Here is a 21,437-nt window from a genome sequence, read left to right as displayed (position 1 = left end):
GTACACACTAAAATGTCTAATACGAGAGTTATTTTTCTTTTCTTAAATTTTGAACATGAATTAATGTGTTTGTCATTCTAGCATGGCCAAAGGAATACAGAAAGTTTGCTAAACCAGTCTTCTAGAGTAAAAAAAACCGCGAGATATTTGTATTTGTTTCGCAGGTTTATTTGTATTCATTATAATTATTTGTCGACTTGGATAATAAATTGATTTTGTATGGATAGCGTTTGGTTCAGTTTCAAACATTTTGAACACCTACCAGATCCACATATAATTTCTCCTTTAGTATCAGTAAATTGGCAAGCAAAACGGTTAATAGAATAGAGAAACTCATCATCTACAAAAAATGTTTTGATATAACCCCAAACTCTCATAGCTGAATATCAAAAGAAAGGGAGGTTTTCGTTAAGGAGAATACAGTTTTTAATACTTTCAAAGTACGAAAAGGAGAGTCGGGTTGCTAACTACTAGCAGAGAAGCTGTTTTTTTCTTTCAGGATTATGACAAAATGAATAAATGATGTTAAAGATAAAACGAAATTCTAATTTTTAAAACAGGTGATACAATCAATGCCTTCAAGCTATTTGTAGGGACTTTATCACAAAATTACAGCGCTCTAAATTTTCCTTTAAAGTCTCTTAATTCATGTTTGAAATTATATTTAAAAATTGATTGTTTAATGGATTTTAACCGCATTTTCGTAACCGCACTATCAGCTAGCTGAATAAAAATAAAAATGTGTCTGCTTGTGGGATCCCTAAATTGATTGATATAATTTGGCGCAGTAGGCCTGTTGAATAAGTATTGTTTAAAGACAAAAGGCATTTTCGAGTGGTTTTTGACACGAAAACATAAAAACGTCCTATGTTAAAGTTTGTTTTCTTCTGCTTTCAATATTTTACTCAAAAAAGCCACTTTTTCGGAGGGATAGTTTGACGCTAGGAAGGTTCTTTTTCTCCTTTTGCCCGTTAAAATTTCATGTGCATTTTTTTACTCAATTTGGGATCGCGTGAAAAATGTGATGAATTTAAAGTTAAGTCGTTCCGTTTTGACTGGTGCTTCTTTTGTAAATAACAACTGACGACCGAAAGTAGTTTTTCCTTTCGCCCTATGCAAGGACGGAAATTAAATTTCACTGAAAGCCGAGAGCGGCACATAAATAAATATTAGGATGAAAATGAATAACAGCATAACATATGGGGAACTCTTGTAAGCCCGCTGCGGATAATCGCGGGATCCAATCAAATCAGTCAAAACATTTAGCACATGGCCGTGAATTAATTCAACAGAACTGTATTCACGCCGTGAAGAGTAAGGTATCGATCACCGTTTTAAAAACGGGAAGTTAAGATCGCTGCGACTTGACTTGAGTGGAATGCAATGTTCTCCACACAGAACTTTGAAATCTTGTTGGTAAGTACATCTTAGACAATGCTTGTGTTTTTTTTTATAAAAAAAGATTGAATTCTTTTGCGTACAATCTGAGCTACTTTCTGGGTAAACTGCTAAAGTTAGATATTTACTGTGCGACTTCCCTACGCCTTACATATAATAATTACCAGAACACGTTCCATTCTTAATGAGTTGTATGGTAGTTTGCAGGAGTCTAAGCCATGAAATAAATCTGGTATCAACCGAGTGACAACGGTTATGTACTGATCGGTTGAATCCACTGTTGACTTATTTACTTTTGTACGTGTGAAAACGCGAACATGACTCGAGATATTCTATTTGAATATTTTACAGTTTTGTCTCCCAGCCCAAAAAATCAAAATGAACTACATTAAGGGAATGAGTTTTAATAAATACGCGGTAAAGATTAAAGCAAAAAACAAGTTCGTGGCGTCCTTATTGGTAAGAAGAAAAAAATAGGTCATGTGTAATGAATGTTTTGGTTTCATATGGTTTTCCTGGGACGCGAAGAACAATGTTCCACAAGCTAGGTTTTGGCGAGTTTTCCAAAAACAACGCGCGACCGAGCGAACGAGTGCTTGCCCCTTCTCTTTTAGTGATGATACTAAAATTCTCCCATCTAGTTCTACAAGAAATGTAAGGAGACCGCTAAGCAGAATTGCCATGTTGATATTGTCACTGAAAGAATTAGTAAATATCTCTCTAATTATTTAAAACGAGAAACCATGAAAATTTCAATAGAATTGTTGTAAACTCGCCGCTGGAGGCAGAATAGCGGAAAACGCTTCATCAATCATTTTTCTTTGCATTGAATACATTGTTATTTCCTTTTTTAATTCAAAGCCCTATCTTTATTTGACAGAAAACTAATATTCCCTTTCATTTAATATGCCCGTTGGCATTGTAACTCTGATCATCAATTATTTCATTTCCGTTTCATTTTAACAAGTCAAAAAAAACAAAATTTCTCTTTGGTGTACAAAAATTAAAAGCATACCTTTTCAACTACACATTTCGATGCCTAATCAAATTGGATTTTTAATAATCAAGGAACAATTCCGAAGTTACAATATTGGAAAGGGAATCTCAAAGGTCTTTTAGAGAGATTTGCAAATTAAAATTCGCTGCCAGTTGAATATTCGTATAAAAACACGTACTTTAAACTGTCACGTATATTTTGCCCAAAACTGTAAAAGTTTGAAATACCCTCGTACGCTATGGAATAAAAACATTATTTGCTTCAGCAATTTAGTACATAATCAGTACGTTTTAATAAAAGAAAAAGAAAAGAAAATTCAAGGTGCAAGAATTTTGATAATTTTCAAAGAAATCTCATTGATGATTGAAAACGTGAGCTTCGCTGATCGCATTTCCAAGTGTATCACATTGGAATTCACTTACATCCGTGCTATCGCTAAGATTTCAGTCTCATTTCCTAACTAATGAGTCCCTGTTATTTGCCCCTGCTGTTCGACAAACGGTGAGGCCATTATCTCATTAATTATCTTTTTATACTTCAGAGGAAATCATGCAAAATAATAAAAAAACCACGACACCAACATGGCGCTGCGAGAAGTATTCATTTGAAAATGGTTTGAAAATCCTACTTTTAACTTATACTTGCTATTTAGCAAATTTAGAACTTCATTTGCTCAATTACGATAGTTTCTTTATATCAAAATTAAAGCATTCAGGCAAAACTGTGTGCTTTTTTCACGAGGTATGTATATATTTCCTCTGCAATGTTACGGTTCACTGTTCTGTCAATTAAGATCGAAGTTTACTTCGACAACAGCAAAAAAGCAAACAAAACATCACACTCCCCCCCCCCCCCCCGAGGTTGATTAGCGTCATTACATGTTTAAATAATTGCTTCTTTTTTATTTTTTGGTGTATAGGTTATTGTCTTCATTAGAGAATGAAATAGGCCAGTATATAATTGGCCATAGCAACTAAATTTTTTCCTAAGTAACGTGGCGACCATGTAAATTTGCATTTCCATCCATGACTTTGAAAACTTATTCTAAACAAGAATGCTGTCATATAAAAATAAATTTGAATTTAACTTACAACTGAATAGCTTCAAATGTATAACAAAACAATAACTGCATAAGGCTTTTGTAATAGAGCAGTTTCGCAAAACAAAAAGCAAAGTAATCACTCTGGTCAACCACAAAAATCACAGACAATCCAGTGAACCAATCAAAACTCGAAGCAAAACATGTAGCCGACAGGAAGCGCGGGAAAACGTGCGCGAGCGAGACACGATTGGTTTTGGTTTTTGTTCTGATTGGCTGAGAAAGTGACGCGAGATTTTTAAACCAATCACTAAGCGTACCAATGCAAATCCAAAGGAAGCGCAAATTACTTTCGACACTCAAGTGAAAACCGCTCTCCTTAATATACGTTATGCTTGATGTTTCAGAAAACCATCATCCAACAGTCGTTTAAAATCTACACACGTTGATAATTTCACTGCAGAATCGTATTGCAGTGAATAATAATTAATAATAATAATTTAATAATAATAAGTGAAGCATTGAATGTGAAAATGTCTAGAAAGTATTTAAAAAGTATTCTTCAATTAATTTTTCGAGACAAGAAAACATATTTTGAAAAGGTAAAAAAGAGAAACTGCAAAGAAAAAGTTTTCATTTTACGAACACATCCCATCTTGTAAAAATATGTTAAGTACGTTGCATCGTGCTTCTTTCCAGGTTACAATTATGTTATGAGCATTACAAAAATGTAATAAAAAATGGAGGTCACCGTGCTAGTTTTTGTGCAAAATGGATGACCATTATAGTAAATACACGACCCGCGAGTTTCATTTAAGGAACCCTAGTAATCCGAATGAGGAACTATCTTAAAAAATCATTTCTTGCATTAAAATATTAGAGCAGTTCAACAAAACAAACTTGGATCTTATATTATTTTTTTTTTTTTTTTTTTTTTTTTTTTTTTTTTTCCCCCCCCCCTTATTTTTTTCCCCCCCCCCCTTACCCTCTATTTTACCTATAAGTCGACGCCTCCCCTGATCTCTGATTACTACTAGTAAACTGTTCTTATTGAACAGGAACTTAGAACACGAAAGAAATCAAAGATTTTGCTGCGTGCGCACATAAACAGCACTGCCTAAAAACGTTTTTTTACAGCATTTTAACAACAATATTTCAAAGTAGAATTTTAAACTCGCGATATATTGAAGTCAACCACATGACATTTAAATTATGCATTGCATTAAAAATGGGGGTCACCGTACTCGTTTAGAAGAAAACGACCATTTATTTCCCTGGCTAAGAGTAGTTAGTTTCCACATGTCTGAAGAGAAAGAAAATTAAACTTGCTAATTCCCGTTTGTCATGTCGTCATCTTAGTATTCAGCACGTGCAGTAGCTCTCTACTTCTACCCATACACCCTCTCGGTCTTGTCGCGTGAACTTCTGTGCTTTTTTCCGTATTAGCTGTATAAGGGATTTTTTACATCCCGTAAAAAGACCAACAAGAGAAATAAACATTTTAAACAAACATGGCTGTAAAAATTGACGTTTTCCCGGAAATGAAAAATGGCTGACATTTTCCTATATATATATTTTTCTTACTGTTTGAAGTTTAAATCTATATTATAGGGGTGAGTCGAATTTAAACGTAGTTAGAAAAAAAATCTTATTTATTTTTTTTTACTAAAATAAGTAGTATCATTATTATTTGTATGAATGTTGATTTGATGTAATTTTTTAAAAATATGCGAACTAACATTTTAAAATTCACACGTTTTACTCAAGTGTAAACATCATATGAAATATTGACTTTTACAGAAAGGAAATTATGTATAATATTTTGTATTTCCTAGAATTACCACTGAAAGAAAAATTGTCTTTTATTGACATAGTTTGTGTTCCGGTCGCTAACTATGTCACGTACATTGATGTAAAAAGATAAAAAATAAAATATGTTATGGCGAAGAATAAAAATAATGTACACTATTTCATATAAGTTCGTTAATCAAGGTAAATATGACTGAAAAAAAATATCGGCAGTTTTCCGGGAGGGGAATACGGCTTTTTTTTGTTGATGCTCTTTTTTTTCCTTCAGATACTTCACTCAAAGCTAAAAATTATTAACGGTTATATTCATGGATCTGTGCGGTTTATGATCATATGTCTGATCATCGGAAACCTTTTGTTCGTTGGGAAATATTCTTGAAAATAAGAAGGAAGACGTACTTGCAGACATTCAGTTTCTTATGTTCAAATGGTAATATTGGCAAGAAATGTTTGTGTAAAAATACTTAAGGTGTTCATAGAAGATGGGCTAGGTTTTGTTAAAGACTAAAAATCGTCAAAATTATTAAAGTAGGATTAAAAGCTGCTTTTTAGCCTGTTCCTTGAAAGATTTTAGAGTTTTGCGATAAGTTGAGTGTATCACAGCCAACTACACTTATAACGAACAGAAAAATAATGCTTTTGTTTCTTGGAGATTGCAACTGAGCAAGTCTAGTAAAATGAAACACTGCCGGAACCCATCTTTTAGACACAAAAAAAACAAAGGTCGAAAAGGTTTGTGTTATTTAGATGCAGAAATCAATCACCTTAAAGGAAATGCAATTTAAAAATTAATGGAATACAAATCTTGAGACACTTTTACCTGGTGTACTTGTTAATTGAATTTAAGTTTTTCGTGGATTTTGCCTCAATAAATTTGAAAGCATGAATGTCTTGTTTTAGCTTCTATTAATTAAAAAATTGGCTGGGCGATTTTGGGCCTAGCAGGACACTGTTTATGATTGATAAAGAAATTTTAAAAAAGATGTTCCCGCCTTGTTGGAATTTTATTCGTGCTTTTTATAATTTGTTTTATCAATGCGGAATCTAGCAATAAAGGCAATAAATATTCTTTTGTTCAGGAGGCATAAAAGGCTCTAAAACAAAATTTAATTTGGGCCTATATAGGAAGCATGTCTGAATTAAGACATCTGTTGAGTTTTTATATTGCTTTTATTAATGTGACATTTTGAGTACTGGCAATTGAAACCGTACAATAAGAAAGGCATGCTGCTTTTTTCAACAGTCGAATGTTGACAGACCTTTACCTAATATATCCACCGCGCCAAAGAAAATTGCATTGAGTCCCAGATGCGAACTTTCTCAGTGCCCGGTCAGATAGAAATTAGAGAAAAATAATAATTATCAGGTTGCTTAATTTAGTTTCTTAAATTTCCAAGTCGAAGCGTATCGGTTTAAATGCAAGCCTCGACGTTGCAAGTAAGGAAAAAAGTCTGAAAACTTTGCAGTGAAAAAACTTTTGATAATTGCTATTTTATGCTTTCAGCTTTTTTTCCTGATAGCTGCAACCCAGTTAACGATTGCAGATTTTTCTTCCTGTATCCCTGAAGGTAAGAAAATTATTTCCTCTTTGTTTATTTGTTCACGTTAATAATAAGGTTGTGATATATGACTTGGCTTTCAAACAGGACTGAATTTTAGAACTGCCCAGCACTGGGACGAAGATCTACGAGTATCTTAGCAAGTCGTCATTTGGTTTTAGAACTTTATTTAACAGGGAAATACAACAAACATTAAAAAAGTACGGCTACCCACAACTTAGTTAGTTTAAAAGTAACTGTTAAGTAAAGTAATATTTAGGTTGCACAGTAAGAAAGAGCTAGGGACAAACATTCAAGAGTGTAAAAATCTCTTTTTGGTGGAAGTACAAAAAATATTAATAAACAATAAGGCTACTCCACCTATCAATTAGTGAGGAATTTTTCATGTTTATAAATAATGTCGAGGTAAAACAGTGCCCAGAGGGGTTTGAAAGAGATAAAGCGGACAGTTGTTTAAAAACATAGGAAGCCATGAACACATACTGCTATTTCTAATGACCATTTATTAAATCAATTTTGTTTTAAAATTCCCAGCGATACCGACGTGTAATTTGATGCGTTATCAACATTATTCCTCTAGGTCACGAAAATAAACAAGAACTGAACTGATCAGTCTTAAATTCTCCCATTACAATTGTAGAATTTTTTTAAAAGAGTTATTGAATTAGATATTCTTATGGTTAATCACACTGCCATGCAATATTCAGATAAATTCAATCGAAATACCTGAAAAAACAGCTGATTAGCAAAAATATTTAAATCAGAACTACTTCCTTTAAGTGGAAATTATTGTAATGTTCCGTATTTAGAAACACACTTACTTTCATATCCTAACTGAAAACGGAAATTATGAATAAGATGCCTTATTTGAAAATGGCAGTTTCGATGCAATTAAAAGAATTTTCTTTTATTTAAAGTGTCAAATAAGAAGCCATCAAAAGCGAGATGGCTTAATTAAATAACTTTTAAGGATACCAAACTTTAAACTTAGAGATTGAATGTCATTCACGTGGATTTTGAAATGTGTTTGTAGTTGGCAACCACATGCTATAACGTCTATGGTTAGTATTGCTTTTAGAACAATTCATCGTGACAATAACAATTCACTGTAATTTTCACTTACAAGCTAGTTTAATGCCCTTAATAAGACGGAAATTATGAAATCATTCTTTGCCTGAATTAAAATGAAAGCTTTAACTTTCATATTATTCAGGGGGTGTAATATAAAAAGCTCTTTATTTAAGATATCACATTTTATAAGTTTTCGAAAGCGAGATGGTTTGAAATAAGTCCACAAAATGCAAACGATACAGAAATTCATTAATCAGATTTTTAAAAGAATTTCAAAGGTTTTATTTTTAACTTTCAACTGTTTAATCGTATGGGATGATGTTTTTTTCAACCTCTTCATAATTATTTTATTTTTTCTGTCATAACAGAATATCGTGGAGTTAGGCGGGAAATTTGGAGAGGGCTCAATGGGGGCTGGTACCTAACTCATCTGACGTCAGACCCAAGGTTTCCTAACTCCCCAACAACAGTAGAAATTATTCAAACGTTTACGCCACCAAGAAACGACGACAATTTTTATGGCCAAAGACTACAAGCTTACTTTGTGCCTCCCATAAGTGGAAATTACAGTTTTCTTGCTACATGTGACTCTGAGTGTCGGTTCTACCTGAGTACTGACGAAAGGCCTGGGAACAAGAAAGAACTCATAAGAATGGATCAGGACCATAGGACTGGGTACGACCAATGGGACAGGTAAACTTAACTGCGCATGCTTTGAAATTTCACCGAAGTTTTTTTATAATTGTTGGCTTTATCCCTCAAAAACACCTTATGGCGTTAGCAGTGTAAATTATCATGACAACCAAAATTTTCCTCTCACAAAATATGTTATGACTTTTATAAGACGTAGAAGGAAGAGTTCGCTTTAATTTATTCTACATGTCACGCCGCCAGCCAGAAAAGGCTATCAGCAAAGTTCATGCGAGTTCTATATTTCTAGACTAGAACTGGCATGACTAGTGGTATAGACTAGAGTACAGTAGACTAGACTGGATTAGATCTTTTATTCCCCAAGAATTAAGATTTTCGACTACTAAGTACGTAATTATGTTGTCTGTGAACTACATTGTGACACCGTCAAAATATGAGCGCGAATCTATCTAAAGACGTAAGATACAAGATCCCAGTCAGCTTACGACCAAGCCACTTCAGTATCTTATTAAGAAACCCCTTTAATGTTGACATCCTGTCAACTACACAAGAGTTCATCATCATCGTTTATTAGCCACTTTAAGATTAAAATATTACAGCAATAATTATGGTAAGACGATGAGATCTCCAAGAAACCACCAGGCTTATAGAGTTTTGTGGTCCGTTGCTGGTTGGTCAAACGGGTTTATTATTTTTGCGTTATACCCTATTTTGTTCCTCTGGGTCGATGACTTGTCTTATCGATAGAACAGCACATGGTATTGACCTTTTCTTTTCTACAACAGGTATCCATTGCAAAAATCATGTTCCCAACAACTAGAGGGAGGGAAGCTGTATTACATCGAAGCATTACACTGCAATTACGTTGACAATGATCACGTGCGCATTCACATCAAATTCCCCGGATCAAACACTTCGAGGCCATTGGACAAAGAGTATCTGTTTCTTTATTCACCAGGTAACGATAAGCTGCCCATTCATAATTTATTTTTTAATTTGTTCCTCAGTTGCTTAATGTTTTATTCGAGTGTTCAAATCGATATCTCACGAGTGAGCGCAATTTTGTTTATTTTATAAACCTAGTTATGTCGAGGATTTTGACGATTTTCAGAAGGTTTCCGACCCTTTTTCGAAGATTCCAGTCCATTTTCCGAACTTTTCTGAACATTTCCATAGATTGCTGAGGAAGATCTGAAGATGTTTCGACTTAATATATCGATAAATTTTGGCTCATTCCGTTTTGAAACATGACAAATTTACACTCGTCAACAAACGTCGAAATCGATATCTTCACATGTGAAAGATATCATATCTTTAACGGTGTAAAGATATGATTTTTCTCAGCAAAAAAAATCCTGGTAATTCACTCTTGGTTATATAATAAATAAAGATTTTTAGCACTTACTAAACTTTTCACCGATGACATTTTTAAATGGCCTTTTTTCACACTGTGGCTTAGAAGTGTTAAACAATTTTAAAATGCGATGATACATTCACACATTAACGGGGAATACTTTCGTGTTTAGTGTGAAGTTTTCGTGTAATTAGTTTCCTTTGTTTGGTAGCCTTTGATTTGTACATGTTATATTTATTTGCATGTTACATATTTTCGTTTCGCTTGTATTTTATCACGCCAGTTGGGTTTTCAGTTTGTGTTTGTAAACCGCGACTAGTTGCTCCAGGTAAACAAGTTCGTTTTGGCTCGTCAAATTTGCCTTGTAGGTTCTCTCGATAATTCTGCTTTACCGTTTTCCTTTATTTCTCTTGTCGGTTACTGTAGTTCTTGTATTTGCAATTTGTTATAACCGTGTTCAATCTTCGTTTATTCTGTTAGATTGAATTTGTGGTTGTGTTTCATTAGCGTGTCTTGACAGCACCATTGAAAATATCTTTTCTGAGACTATATTTTCTTTTAATTATTTAATTCCTGACTCATGAAACACTCGGATTTGTTTACCATGACTAGTTACGAATCATTCATTTTTACCAGGCTCCTCGGTCCAGACCACCTGTATTCTGTTGAGACGTTGTGGCGTAACTTGTGGCGGGGGACTGGAAACACGTATCACTACAAGAGAGGAATTTATGTCTGGAGCATGTGTCAAGCATAAAGGCAGCTACAGTGAGTATCAAATCAATCGATCGATCGATCGATCGATCATCGACAATCAATCAATCAATCAGTCAATCAATCAGTCAATCAGTCAGTCAGTCAGTCAGTCAATCAATCAATCAATCAATCAATCAATCAATCAATCAATCAATCAATCAATCAGTCAGTCAGTCAGTCAGTCAGTAAGTCAGTCAATCAATCAATCAATCAATCAGTCAGTTAGTGAGTCAGTCAGTCAGTCAGTCAGTCAGTCAATTCAGTCAGTCAGTCAGTCAGTCAGTCAGTCAGTCAGTCAGTCAGTCAGTCGACCAGCCAGCCAGGCAGCTAGTCAGTCAATCAATCAATCAATGGATCGTTTGATCGATCGATCGATCGATCAATCAGTCAGTCAGTCAGTCAGCCAGCCAGCCAGCCAGTCAGTCAGTCAGTCGATCGGTCGATCGTTCAGTCAGCCAGTCAGTCAGTCAGTCAGTCAGTCAGTCAGTCAGTCAGTCAGTCAGTCTCTCCAGTACCTAAGGGAAAAATAGTTAAATATTTTTCTTGATCTTAGAGGAAGCTCCCTCCTTACACGTGGAAGCCTACAATGTAACAACGTCAACAGCGATGATAGTTTGGAAATCGCTTAATAGAACTGAATCCGAAGTGGTTGATTTCACTGGTTACAGAGTCAGCCTCAAGTCCGAGAGAGACGCCAGCCGAGTAAGACTGGTGAACGCAAACATCAGTTCACTGTTATTTGAAGGTCTAAACACTTTCACTAACTACTGTGTCACAGTAGAACCGTTAACTGCTTTGGGAAGCAACCGGAAAGAAGACTGCTATTACTTTATTACAGAGGATGACAGTAAGATGTTTTGTTTTCATTGATAAATCAATCGCATTAAAGGTCCACTCTATCCTACATTCCCTGCAGGCGTTTTCTTTCTTGCGCACTCAAGTAAACATTATTCACGGCTCATTTAGTAATTTTACTATTCAAACTGTCTATTTCAAAAGTGCATTTTTTATAGAAGGTGTACTGGTGTACAATGCATGCAGTATAAACATCTTTAAACGGAGTCAGTCTTAATAATGACTCAGTGTAATTTACAAGAGACGGCAGTTTCTTGATTGCGCCAAGGGAATCACCAAGATGCATTCTGCCAAGTTTTTTGATTGCATTCATCACGTTGATCAATATGTCGAATATCTGACCACCAACACAAATTTGACACGAATTTGTATTTTTGCTTATTAGAGGGCCACAAGTTCGTCACTATTTTTAACGTTCTGTTACATGTATGTATTTCCTTTTCAAAGTTATAATGCTCCGGATGAAGGTATTTCCAAATTATCACAAAAGCGGATTTTTTTTTTTACTTTTTTTTTGTTTTCAATTCTATGGCCGCCATATTTGTGTCCCAAAGAAGGACACCATTATTGCGACTGCATACTAAGAACCGTAATTTTCCTAAAACTATTTTCGCAATAACGTGGCACAAAACTATAAAAAATTTTTTATGCCTGCTCAATAATCAATTCGTTTTCTGATGCTTTATAAACAACTAAATAGTAAATTTGATAAAAATCTCCCATTAAGTGGTTCACCATCCATGGAATTCAACAACAAAAAATTCATTCTCGTCCCCAGAGCCCTTTCGTTTCTCTTTGCCAGCTGAGCCTTGGCACGAGAAAACAAAGGGCTCTGGGAACATAGGATTTTTGAATTAATTCGAATTTTTTTATTGGCTGTTTGGAACAAAGAATTTTTAAACGGAAGTCAAAAACTTAACGACTCTCTCATACATTCTTTTGAAACATCATGACTGCATACATGAAGACCGAAAGTCCTAGAATTTAGGACTGGAAATCCTGTGTCCCTAGAGCCCTTCGTTTTCTCGTGCCAAGGCCCAGCCGGCTAAGGGAAACGAAAGGGCTATGGGGACGAGAATGGTGCCAAGCCGTCTAAGAGAAACGAAAGGGCTATGGGGACGAGAATGCTAAAAGTTCCTTTGAATTAATTTCAGCTCCAGACCTTCCACCCCAGAATATCACTGCAACGGAAAATACAAAACAATCTTCAATCACCGTCAGATGGAAACCAATTCCTGAACGACAGCAAAACGGCAAAATCCTCGGTTACAAGCTCACATTCAAGACTATGAGTGCAATTGGCCAATTAAAAAAGCCAGTTGAACAAGAAACTGACCAATGGCCCCGCTTCGAAACCATAGTACATGGGAATGTGTATTTTGTGGTTTTACGTGACGTCAGGCCGTTTACTTGGTATTGCATCAAGATGCTGGCATTCACGAGAAAGGGGGACGGAGCAGAAAGCTCATGTGTTTTCATAAGGACACAGGAAGGCGGTAGGATAAAACATTTATTGTGCAATTATTGGTAACAAAAGAGGTCAACCTATTAAAACGTTTATACATAAGACAGAAACCAACACTTTGTTTGTGGTCATACACTTAGCTATATGTTGCTACATGTACGGTGCATCTTATTAAGACGCAATAGCTTATTCGCAGGCATGCCACTTAAAAAATAATAGACAAAAAGTAATTTATAATAATTTATATAATAAATACAGTTACAATTGCTAAAAATACTAATAACTACAGTTGCAATTTCTCTTAAACTATTTAAGAAGACTTCAAAGTATATACTGATGTTGTTATATAAGCCGTTTTTATGTTTCATAGTCAGTGCATCTTTCTTTTTTTACTGTGTTAGGCAGGGCGTTCCATAACTTCGGTGTTAAATAGCACCATGTTTCATGATCGCTCATTAACGGCGTAATCGCAACTTTGGAAAATAAAACGAGCTAAAATGAGAGGCTTAGATGGGAAAAACCGTGAATTAAATCACACCCTGCTATGTCTACCGATAAACACACAAATTTATTAACCCAACCATTATAACAAGACCGACATTATGTAAGAAAATAGCATAAGCAATTTCCCTTGTCATCTAAATATCCATACATTTATTAACATGACATAATTGATTTTTAATATAGTCCCCAGTCATGCGCCGATTAATGTAACAACCACAGCATTGAATTCCACGTCATTCTCCGTTACTTGGCAACCAGTACCTCCAGATCACGTGAATGGAATAGTACTTGGATATAAGATATCACTTGAAAACATGGATGACGCGAGACAGGTGACAACTGAGACACTGAATGTCAATCAGACACAGATTGTATTGAGAGGGCCATCAGACACGTCAAAATTCTGTGTCAGAGTTCTGGCGTTCACGAGAACGGGAGATGGAGAGAAGAGTGACTGCATTGAGGGCTGGACTTGGTCCGAAGGTATGATTCTGCTAAATCAATGTTAGGTCTAAATTCAGAGTATTAAAATAACGTAAGTGTGTTAACCCATGATGATAAGAACTAACAGAAAACGTTTTTGTCACTGACTTATGTTAAAGCCGGGGCCAACTCTCCAGACTCTCGTTTGGCCTGCAACTCTTATGATCATAAGCTCTCATCGACTTTGAACGTGCTCAAAGTATTCTTGAGAGTCGATGCGTTTTCTCTTGTTTGACCAAATTGATGATAGTCGATGAGAGTTGACTAAAATTCTCATGAGAGTCAACTCTCGTCAACTCTCATCCTCGTTTAGCCCGCGCTTAACAACTACAAATATACTTTTCGGCTAAAAACAGTAGCGCTGATTAGCAGTAGTGTAAAAAATCAAACAATCAATCAATTAATCGATCAATCAAATGGCGTCCCGATGTATTAGTGACTTCTAAGGCCCCGTCCACACTGACCCGGGTAAATTTGAAAACGCATCTTTTCTTCCCCGTCCACACTCAACCGGCGTTTTCGGTCACCGAAAACGGAGCTTTTCAACAACGCTCACCAATGAAGCGTATCGTTCTCAAATTTACCCGGGTCTAATGTGGACGGAAAACATTTTGCGCGGCGTTTTCAAATTTCTCCATTTTCAAATTTACCCGGGTCAGTGTGGACGGGGCCTTAGAGTCTGACAGAGGTTACGGTATGTGTAAATTACAGGAATTCGGTTCACAAAAAATGTCTTGATTTATTTATGATGATTATTATTAATTTATGATAATTATGTTTTTACTTAGACTTATTGGTTTGACACGCAGTTGTACATTAAACAGTTTCACTATTCCTCTGCAGAAACGTTGTTTCCTAAAATGAAAGCCGTCAATCATGGTAGCCCGACAGACATCACAATCACGTGGGACAAACCACGTGATGAAGTCTTAAATCAATTAACACATTATCACGTGACTTATGAAACAATTAGCATGGCTGGCCGACCTGTCGTCAACTCGACACAGGCCTCCCTCAACGTGAGCGCTGAATTACAGCTAGTGTCGTTAAAAGACCTGACGACGTACACAACTTACAAGATAACTGTGAAACCTGTCATGAAAGGCGACAAGGTGGAAAACAAGAAAGTCATTTTTGCAAGTATATATTGTGATTCACTTTTGCTTTGTCATTCTTTTTGTGGCTGCATGTCACGGATTTTACCAGATTTTTGAACAGCCAAAATTTATATCTGTCGCGGAAAAAGTAAAAGTTAAAGTCCATTTTTATTAAAAAATGCTATTTTAGAGCACTGAAACTGTTAACGAGCATCTTTGGCTGCGGATGACTCGGATGGAAACGGATTCCATCTTAAAAAAGTAAGGCTTACTTTTTCATGCTGTTTCGGCGCGTTTATAGTCCGGCGTAGCTTGATTTCTATTCCTAAATAAAGGTTATATCTTCAGTTAAATGTTCAGAGATAATGTTTTTTATGGGTTAAGTTGCCCGCCACTAATTTCATAACAAATTTGGCCAGAAATCGGTAAAACCCCGTGACATGACTCCTTTAATACTATGAGGACTTAGTAAATAATAAAGATGGTAGATTTTAAGGCTTACTTTTTTTAAGGCTTAAAATCTACCATCTTAATTATTTACTACAAATTTGATGATTTCAACATTGCTGATCCTAGCAGTATGCAGGACGCGTGTCATATATCAACCTAGTAAATGGCCTAGCTCACAGCGAGTCTCACGTAGCTCAGTTGGTTAGAGCGCCCAACCGGTATCTGGGAGGCCATGGGTTCGATTCCCGTCGGGGACTCAGATTTTTTCTTTGTCCCACGCTCGTGTCATGTAGAATAATTTCTTTACTATGAGGACTTAGTGTGCGAAGTCACACGTCTCGTCATGTTGGAACAAGTTCGGAAGAATCGACCATTTTAAGCAGGTTTACTTTAGATATGTAAAATTATTTTCGTTTGGCTCAATTGTTACTTTTTTGTTTTCTAGAAACATGTCGCTGTCCACACCTTATGTTTGCAAACTGGATTCCAAGTCCCCCATACGTCATCCAACGGCGCTCGGGCAGTCATCCACGTGGTTTAATCCCAGAACTCCTTGCGCACATGCTTCAAGAATCTTGTGGCACGTGCTTCAACTACAAAACATGGAACATAAGTTACACTGTCAACACAACAGAAAGCATCACAGACCCGGATACCCGGGTAAAAGTCGACTTTCGTTTCCCAGTCAGGGCAGCAGTAGGAAGGACGACTTACAGGGGTTTCCACTCATACGTTCCGCTCATCACGGTACCTGGCGTGGCTTTGATGACGAGGAAGAGTACGCCTGCTGCATATGCCCGAGATGTGGGGCATTCTGTGCTGGCGTGCTGGCCTATTTTTGCTGTCAGTATAGCACTGGCGGTGTTAACTGGAGTTATCATTTGGTTTGCGGTAAGTGCTGTAAAGGGTAGAACTTGTGACGGTTACTTGTTGTTTTGTTTTTTTTTTTTTTTGTGATCTTTTTTTACTCACCCCCCCACAAAAAACTCCAAAAAAAGAACGTGTCACGTAGAATAAGTGGGCACGCATGCGTACCAACGAGTGTTTATATGTATGCGAGAGCTTGCAAGCGTGTGCGTCCGTGTGCGTGCATGCGCACTTACGTGCTCCACCGATCTTCGCCAAATTTCCTTCACGAAACTCTTGAATGATACTTGGCTCTTCTACGGCCTCATAGGTTATTTCAAGCATACAGTGCCCTAACTGAATAATATAACATGTTATTTACGTGCGAAGATGTGATTTTTCTCAACAAGAGAAATATATCCTGGTATTTCACTCTAGTTTATATAATAAAGACGTATTTTTAAAGGAATTGAAATTGTATTTGAAAGCTGCAATGATTGCCGCAGCTTGCATTTGTGTTCGTCTTTGTTTACTTGATCAAATGCTATCACTTTTCAGGAATCTGAGTCAAATGGTGAACAGTTCTTCACTTACCACTTCCATAAAGGAGTCGTGGAAGGAATTTGGTGGTCTTTTGTTACCATGACTACAGTGGGGTAAGAAGACACGTGACCAAAGTCCAATTTTTACATTTGAATGCTGTCTTGAGTACAGGATCCTCTCGGTCATTTGGCACAATCGATTACATACATACCAGATACATTTATTGCGCTCCCTGAAAAGGGCTTTTAGAAGCAATATAGAAAAATAAAATTCAAATTCCCAAGAAAACAAAAGTAATTTAATTAAAAAATCATTACATTAAAATTCGTAAGTTGTCTATTGTGAAGGCATTTATGTACCATTCCTGCAATATTCAATAGCAGTTTGTCCTTCTTGCAAAAAGCTGTTTTCGCTTAATACGGTTTAAAATCGTTTTCTTTATTGAAGTTGCTTAATGATATTTGTCGACTTCAAATTAAGCAGAATGAAAGCAAAAGTTAGAGCTCACTAAAGCTCGATGTAAAATTCAGTCTTTCAATTTTCCGTTGCTGATTTTTTTTTTTCAAACCTGGTTCAACTGAACATGTTTAGCTAGTGTGAAATTTACTGCTGGTTTGCTCGTTTCATTATGCTAGGTATGGTGACAGATATCCGAAGACAATTCTCGGACGTTCAATCGCCATCTTGTGGTTTTTGACTGGCATCGTTTTATCTTCTCTTCTCGTGAGCTCCATCACCTCCTCTATGTCTGTACGGATTCTTGATAGACATTTGAACGTTGCTCGAGGTAAAAAGGTGAGCAGTTTATTCGAATTTTTTTAAAGCTAAGTTATGACATAAATCTTGTGTTTCTTTTCAACTGCCTACCAAGATGTCCTTGTTCACCTTGACTAGTAGTGCAAAATAGAAGAGAGGTTCTGCATCATTTTCCACTGCATCCTCGATTCCTCAAGCCCGAAAGACCAGGTTCGAGGTTTCGTTGAAATGCTTCGTTTGTGATACTTCATCGATGGAATTCGTCATATGACGGTTACCCTTTATGGTAAAATGATGAAATTTTCTTCTCGCTTTTTACTTATCTAATATTTTAATACAGATAAGCAACTGTTAGTCAATAATGTTTTACCTTTCTTAGCTGTACATCTAAAAAAAAATATAAAACCAGTCAGCTATAAGATTGGTTTTCCCATATAAGCCATATCAGCAAAAAAGTATTGGCTTTGTACAGTTGCGCATGACTTTGAAGGTGGGATGTAATTTTGCTGTTCTTCACACAGGTAGGCTCGCTGGCTCAGTTTCCAGAGTATGACCTTCTCATCAGATTCATATCCAAAGCAGGCGAAAGTAAGTTAATGTCAATGTTTCCGTTATTCTCTAGTTGGTGGATGGACTCGAGACCACTCAAGTGTTCAAACCTGAGTCCACTATATTTGAATAAGGATGTTTATTTCTGTTTCTGCTAACTGAGATTCCACTCACAGCGGTCCAGGCTGAACAAACAACTATGACTTGAATTTATCAAGGGATTTTGACAGCAAAACACAATAGGGCGATAGATTTGTGCAGCAACTGTTGTGCTCAGTTCATTGGCGTTTAAGGGGGACACTTACTTATTGTAAACTTGAAGTTGCTAGGTGAATAAACCGCCATAGCAAACTCGGAAAGCTAATATATCAAGGGTTAGTGTTTCGTCCCGATCTTGGCAGAACCACTACTGCACTACAAATGATAGCCAAAATCATAGCAATTCGCTTTTCAGAACATACAGGTTACGCTTATTAGGCAGAAAGAAACTTGCTAGACTTTTAAGTAGGTAGTTGGTTAATATGTTTTGCGCACGTTGAGTCCCCTGACGAGCATTGATAGACTGACAGAATTATTTATATTTTCTTGCAAAGGCAGCACGTTCCCTACCCTAGAGAGGCTTGTAAATGCCCTTAAGTATGGCAATGTTGATGGAATCTTAGTGGACCTATACACAGCAAATTACAGAGGTGACTTGTTTAATGCAACCTGGATAGTGGTCAGTCAAATAATCTCTTTTGATTTTACTTCTGGAGTGGTGATCAGTGAAAATGCGGCAAAGCTTGAACAGCATTTTCGGGATTATGTTGGGAACAGGAGCACTGTGGTTACAGAGATACTACAGAAAACAAATGAAGGCAGCAACAAGGTACGAGAAGCTCGTGTGCTTTTTGTCTTTGTTTTCTTTTTAAAAGAAGGAAAAAGGGCGGGGTATCTATCAATGTCACTTTAAGTAGAATTCTCTTAGGAGCTGCTGATAGCGAAAGTCTCTCCCTTCTTTAAAATTTCTAGTCACAAGTTAGTACTTCACTTCCTTTTTACTTCACCTTCCCGCCCTCCTTCTTCTATATCTGCTCCTTCTCTTTCTCCTCCCTTACCCTTCTTCATCCTCCTTATCGTCGTTCTCCACTTCCTTCTCCTTGTCCTCCTCCCCACCTCCCCTCCTCCCCTTTCTCCTGCTACTCCTGCTCCTTTTCAACCCTTCACCTCCCCCTCGTCCACTTTGCCTACCTCTCCTCTCTTCCAACCTTCCTATTTCCCTTGCTTCTTCTACACCTCCTTCATCACGTCACTTTCTTGTCCTTATCCTTCTCCACCACTACATTCATTTTGCCTCCTCCTCCTCCTTCTCCTCTTCCTCCTCTTTCTACTGTACTTCCTTTTCGTTCTCATTTAAACTTGGCTAACGTTAAAATTTCCTTTTTTACTATCAGGAGATAACAGACCGAAACACCCAATCAAACAAAATACCTCTCCTGGACCCAAGTACGCATATCTATCGAGTGACTATCTTTGTTTTGCTGGCTATGCTCTGTCTAGCTGTCTTTATGGGTATGGTGTACCACTCGTGGTATAAAGGGATGCAAAAAAGAAGATACGAGATACAAGGTATTACCAGACCTTAAAATTATTATAATAAGGTGCACCTCCAAAAAAAGGCCCCTGGAATGTTAGACTCAAGACCAGTGCAGAAAACAAATCCCAGGACTGATATTTAGATGTAGCTATAATCATCATCATCATCATCATCATCACCATCATCATCATCGTCATAATCATCATCATCATCATCATCATCATCATTTATTAGCCACTTGTTATTAGTATTAGCCACAAAATTAATATTAATACAAATTTAACAGTAAGGAAGGGCGAGGAGACCTCTAATGAAACCAGGCTTAAAGAGGACGCCATCTCGGTTAGAAATATGTTAGTAATTTAGTTACTAAATATCGTCTTTCAGTCGACGTGGTTTGGTGAGCTTTAATACTACACTTTCACATTGTTTTCGTTGTATATACCTTTTGTCTTTGATGCTTTTCAAATTCGCTGATATGAAACTTTACACTTTGCAAGGTGAAGCTTGTGACTTGCCTTCCTACCTTCAACTGTCCCAAAATGGGATGTTTTACTGCAGTATGCCCCTGCTACATTTTCTTGGTGTCTGTACACGGAGTGATTTTGTCTCTGCTGCATCAATGTGTCCCTGTAACATATCTCTTCGAGTGTCAGCACTTTTGACTATTCTATTAAATGTTTTTTTCTTTTCTTATCAAATACTTTTAGTAATAACGAGAAGACAGAGAAGAGAATACATGAAGGCAAAATTAGAGCTTCAACAAATTGTGGAGGACTTTTATCAAAGATTTAGGTCAACTTATCGACAAATGAGACTTAAACATCGCAAACAACTTGAACGATTCAAAATGGCTGAAACGAGCTCGACAAATGGAAAAATTCCTCTCAATCATCCGAATGGAACCTGGGTCTAGTTACTCTTTTGCGCATGCTCGCATCAAAGTGAGGCTACAGTGCCTTCGTTGGAATTCTAAGAGTAAACATCGAATGTGTTCATGTGCGATATGATGTCCAGTGACTTACAAGATCAGAGGTGGTCGATTTTAGCGTAAAGCCTCGTAAAAATCCAAGCAGCTTACACTTGTATATGGTCGCCGTGAATTACTTTCAAGAATGGATTCGATAGTCTTCACAGACAGTGGACAGGAGTAAAACAGTACCTCTAGACGAAATTTATTTTCCCGCCTTTTTGACTGTGAATTCAGTTACAGAAGAGGGCCTGAACACCACCTTCTTTCATCGGTGACGTCGCCGAATAGCTCTCACGAGTCCTCGCCTCAGGCTACGCGCATCTCAATATTTTGTCAAAGCAGTTAAACAAGAGAAAATATTACAAGTGAACTACACTTTATTCTCCAATAAACCTATGAAGAATTTTTCTAAACATAAATTAGCAACGATGGCTGTTATCGTTTCAGCTGCAAACGAATGGAAATTAATAACAGAAACAATTATAAAATGACCTGCGCTGAATATTTCACGCTGTTATTATGTTAAGCTCTGTATGAGTACAGTTGAACCTTTACTAACGGACACCTCTCATAAGCGGACACTTATCAAGGTCCATCCCACCTACAGAAACTATATTTTTATGCACCCAGAGGCGGAAATCTCTCCTAAGGGGTCGACATTTTTTCAGGTCCAACGCGTGTCCGCTTTCGGGAAGGTCCACTTAAT

General features: G+C 36.8%; 1 protein-coding gene across 2 annotated transcripts; it reads left to right on the top strand.

Moving 5' to 3' along the window:
* The first annotated feature begins 1,307 nt into the window (after window positions 1-1,307).
* Window positions 1,308-21,083, top strand: LOC144639220 (uncharacterized). 2 transcript variants are annotated; one of them, XM_078498501.1, is made up of 16 exons: window positions 1,308-1,416; window positions 6,748-6,811; window positions 8,242-8,566; window positions 9,310-9,482; window positions 10,515-10,646; window positions 11,188-11,481; window positions 12,644-12,985; window positions 13,642-13,941; window positions 14,785-15,081; window positions 15,934-16,379; window positions 16,893-16,990; window positions 17,513-17,672; window positions 18,155-18,221; window positions 18,776-19,050; window positions 19,616-19,790; window positions 20,469-21,083. In XM_078498501.1, the coding sequence occupies exons 1-16, from the start codon at window positions 1,384-1,386 to the stop codon at window positions 20,672-20,674; spliced, it is 3,387 nt and encodes a 1,128-aa protein (XP_078354627.1). In that variant the 5' UTR covers window positions 1,308-1,383; the 3' UTR covers window positions 20,675-21,083. The 2 variants fall into 2 exon arrangements, with proteins under 2 accessions (XP_078354627.1, XP_078354628.1); XM_078498502.1 differs by lacking the exon at window positions 1,308-1,416 and adding an exon at window positions 6,638-6,680.
* The last annotated feature ends 354 nt before the right edge of the window (window positions 21,084-21,437 follow it).

Source organism: Oculina patagonica, chromosome 14 (genome assembly GCF_052425735.1).
Source record: "Oculina patagonica isolate OP01 chromosome 14, crgOcupat, whole genome shotgun sequence".
NCBI classification, from domain to species: Eukaryota; Metazoa; Cnidaria; class Anthozoa; order Scleractinia; family Oculinidae; genus Oculina; species Oculina patagonica.
This window is presented reverse-complemented; position numbering and strand designations above follow the sequence as displayed.

What these genes read in the sequence shown, in the direction of transcription:
- LOC144639220 (XM_078498501.1), top strand. Translation starts at nt 1,384, where the DNA reads ATGTTCTCCACACAGAACTTTGAAATCTTGTTG. An exon ending in CATAAGGACACAGGAAGGCG is followed by an intron (nt 12,986 to 13,641) that starts GTAGGATAAAAC and finishes TTTTTAATATAG; the next exon opens with TCCCCAGTCATGCGCCGATT. An exon ending in CATATCCAAAGCAGGCGAAA is followed by an intron (nt 18,222 to 18,775) that starts GTAAGTTAATGT and finishes TTTCTTGCAAAG; the next exon opens with GCAGCACGTTCCCTACCCTA.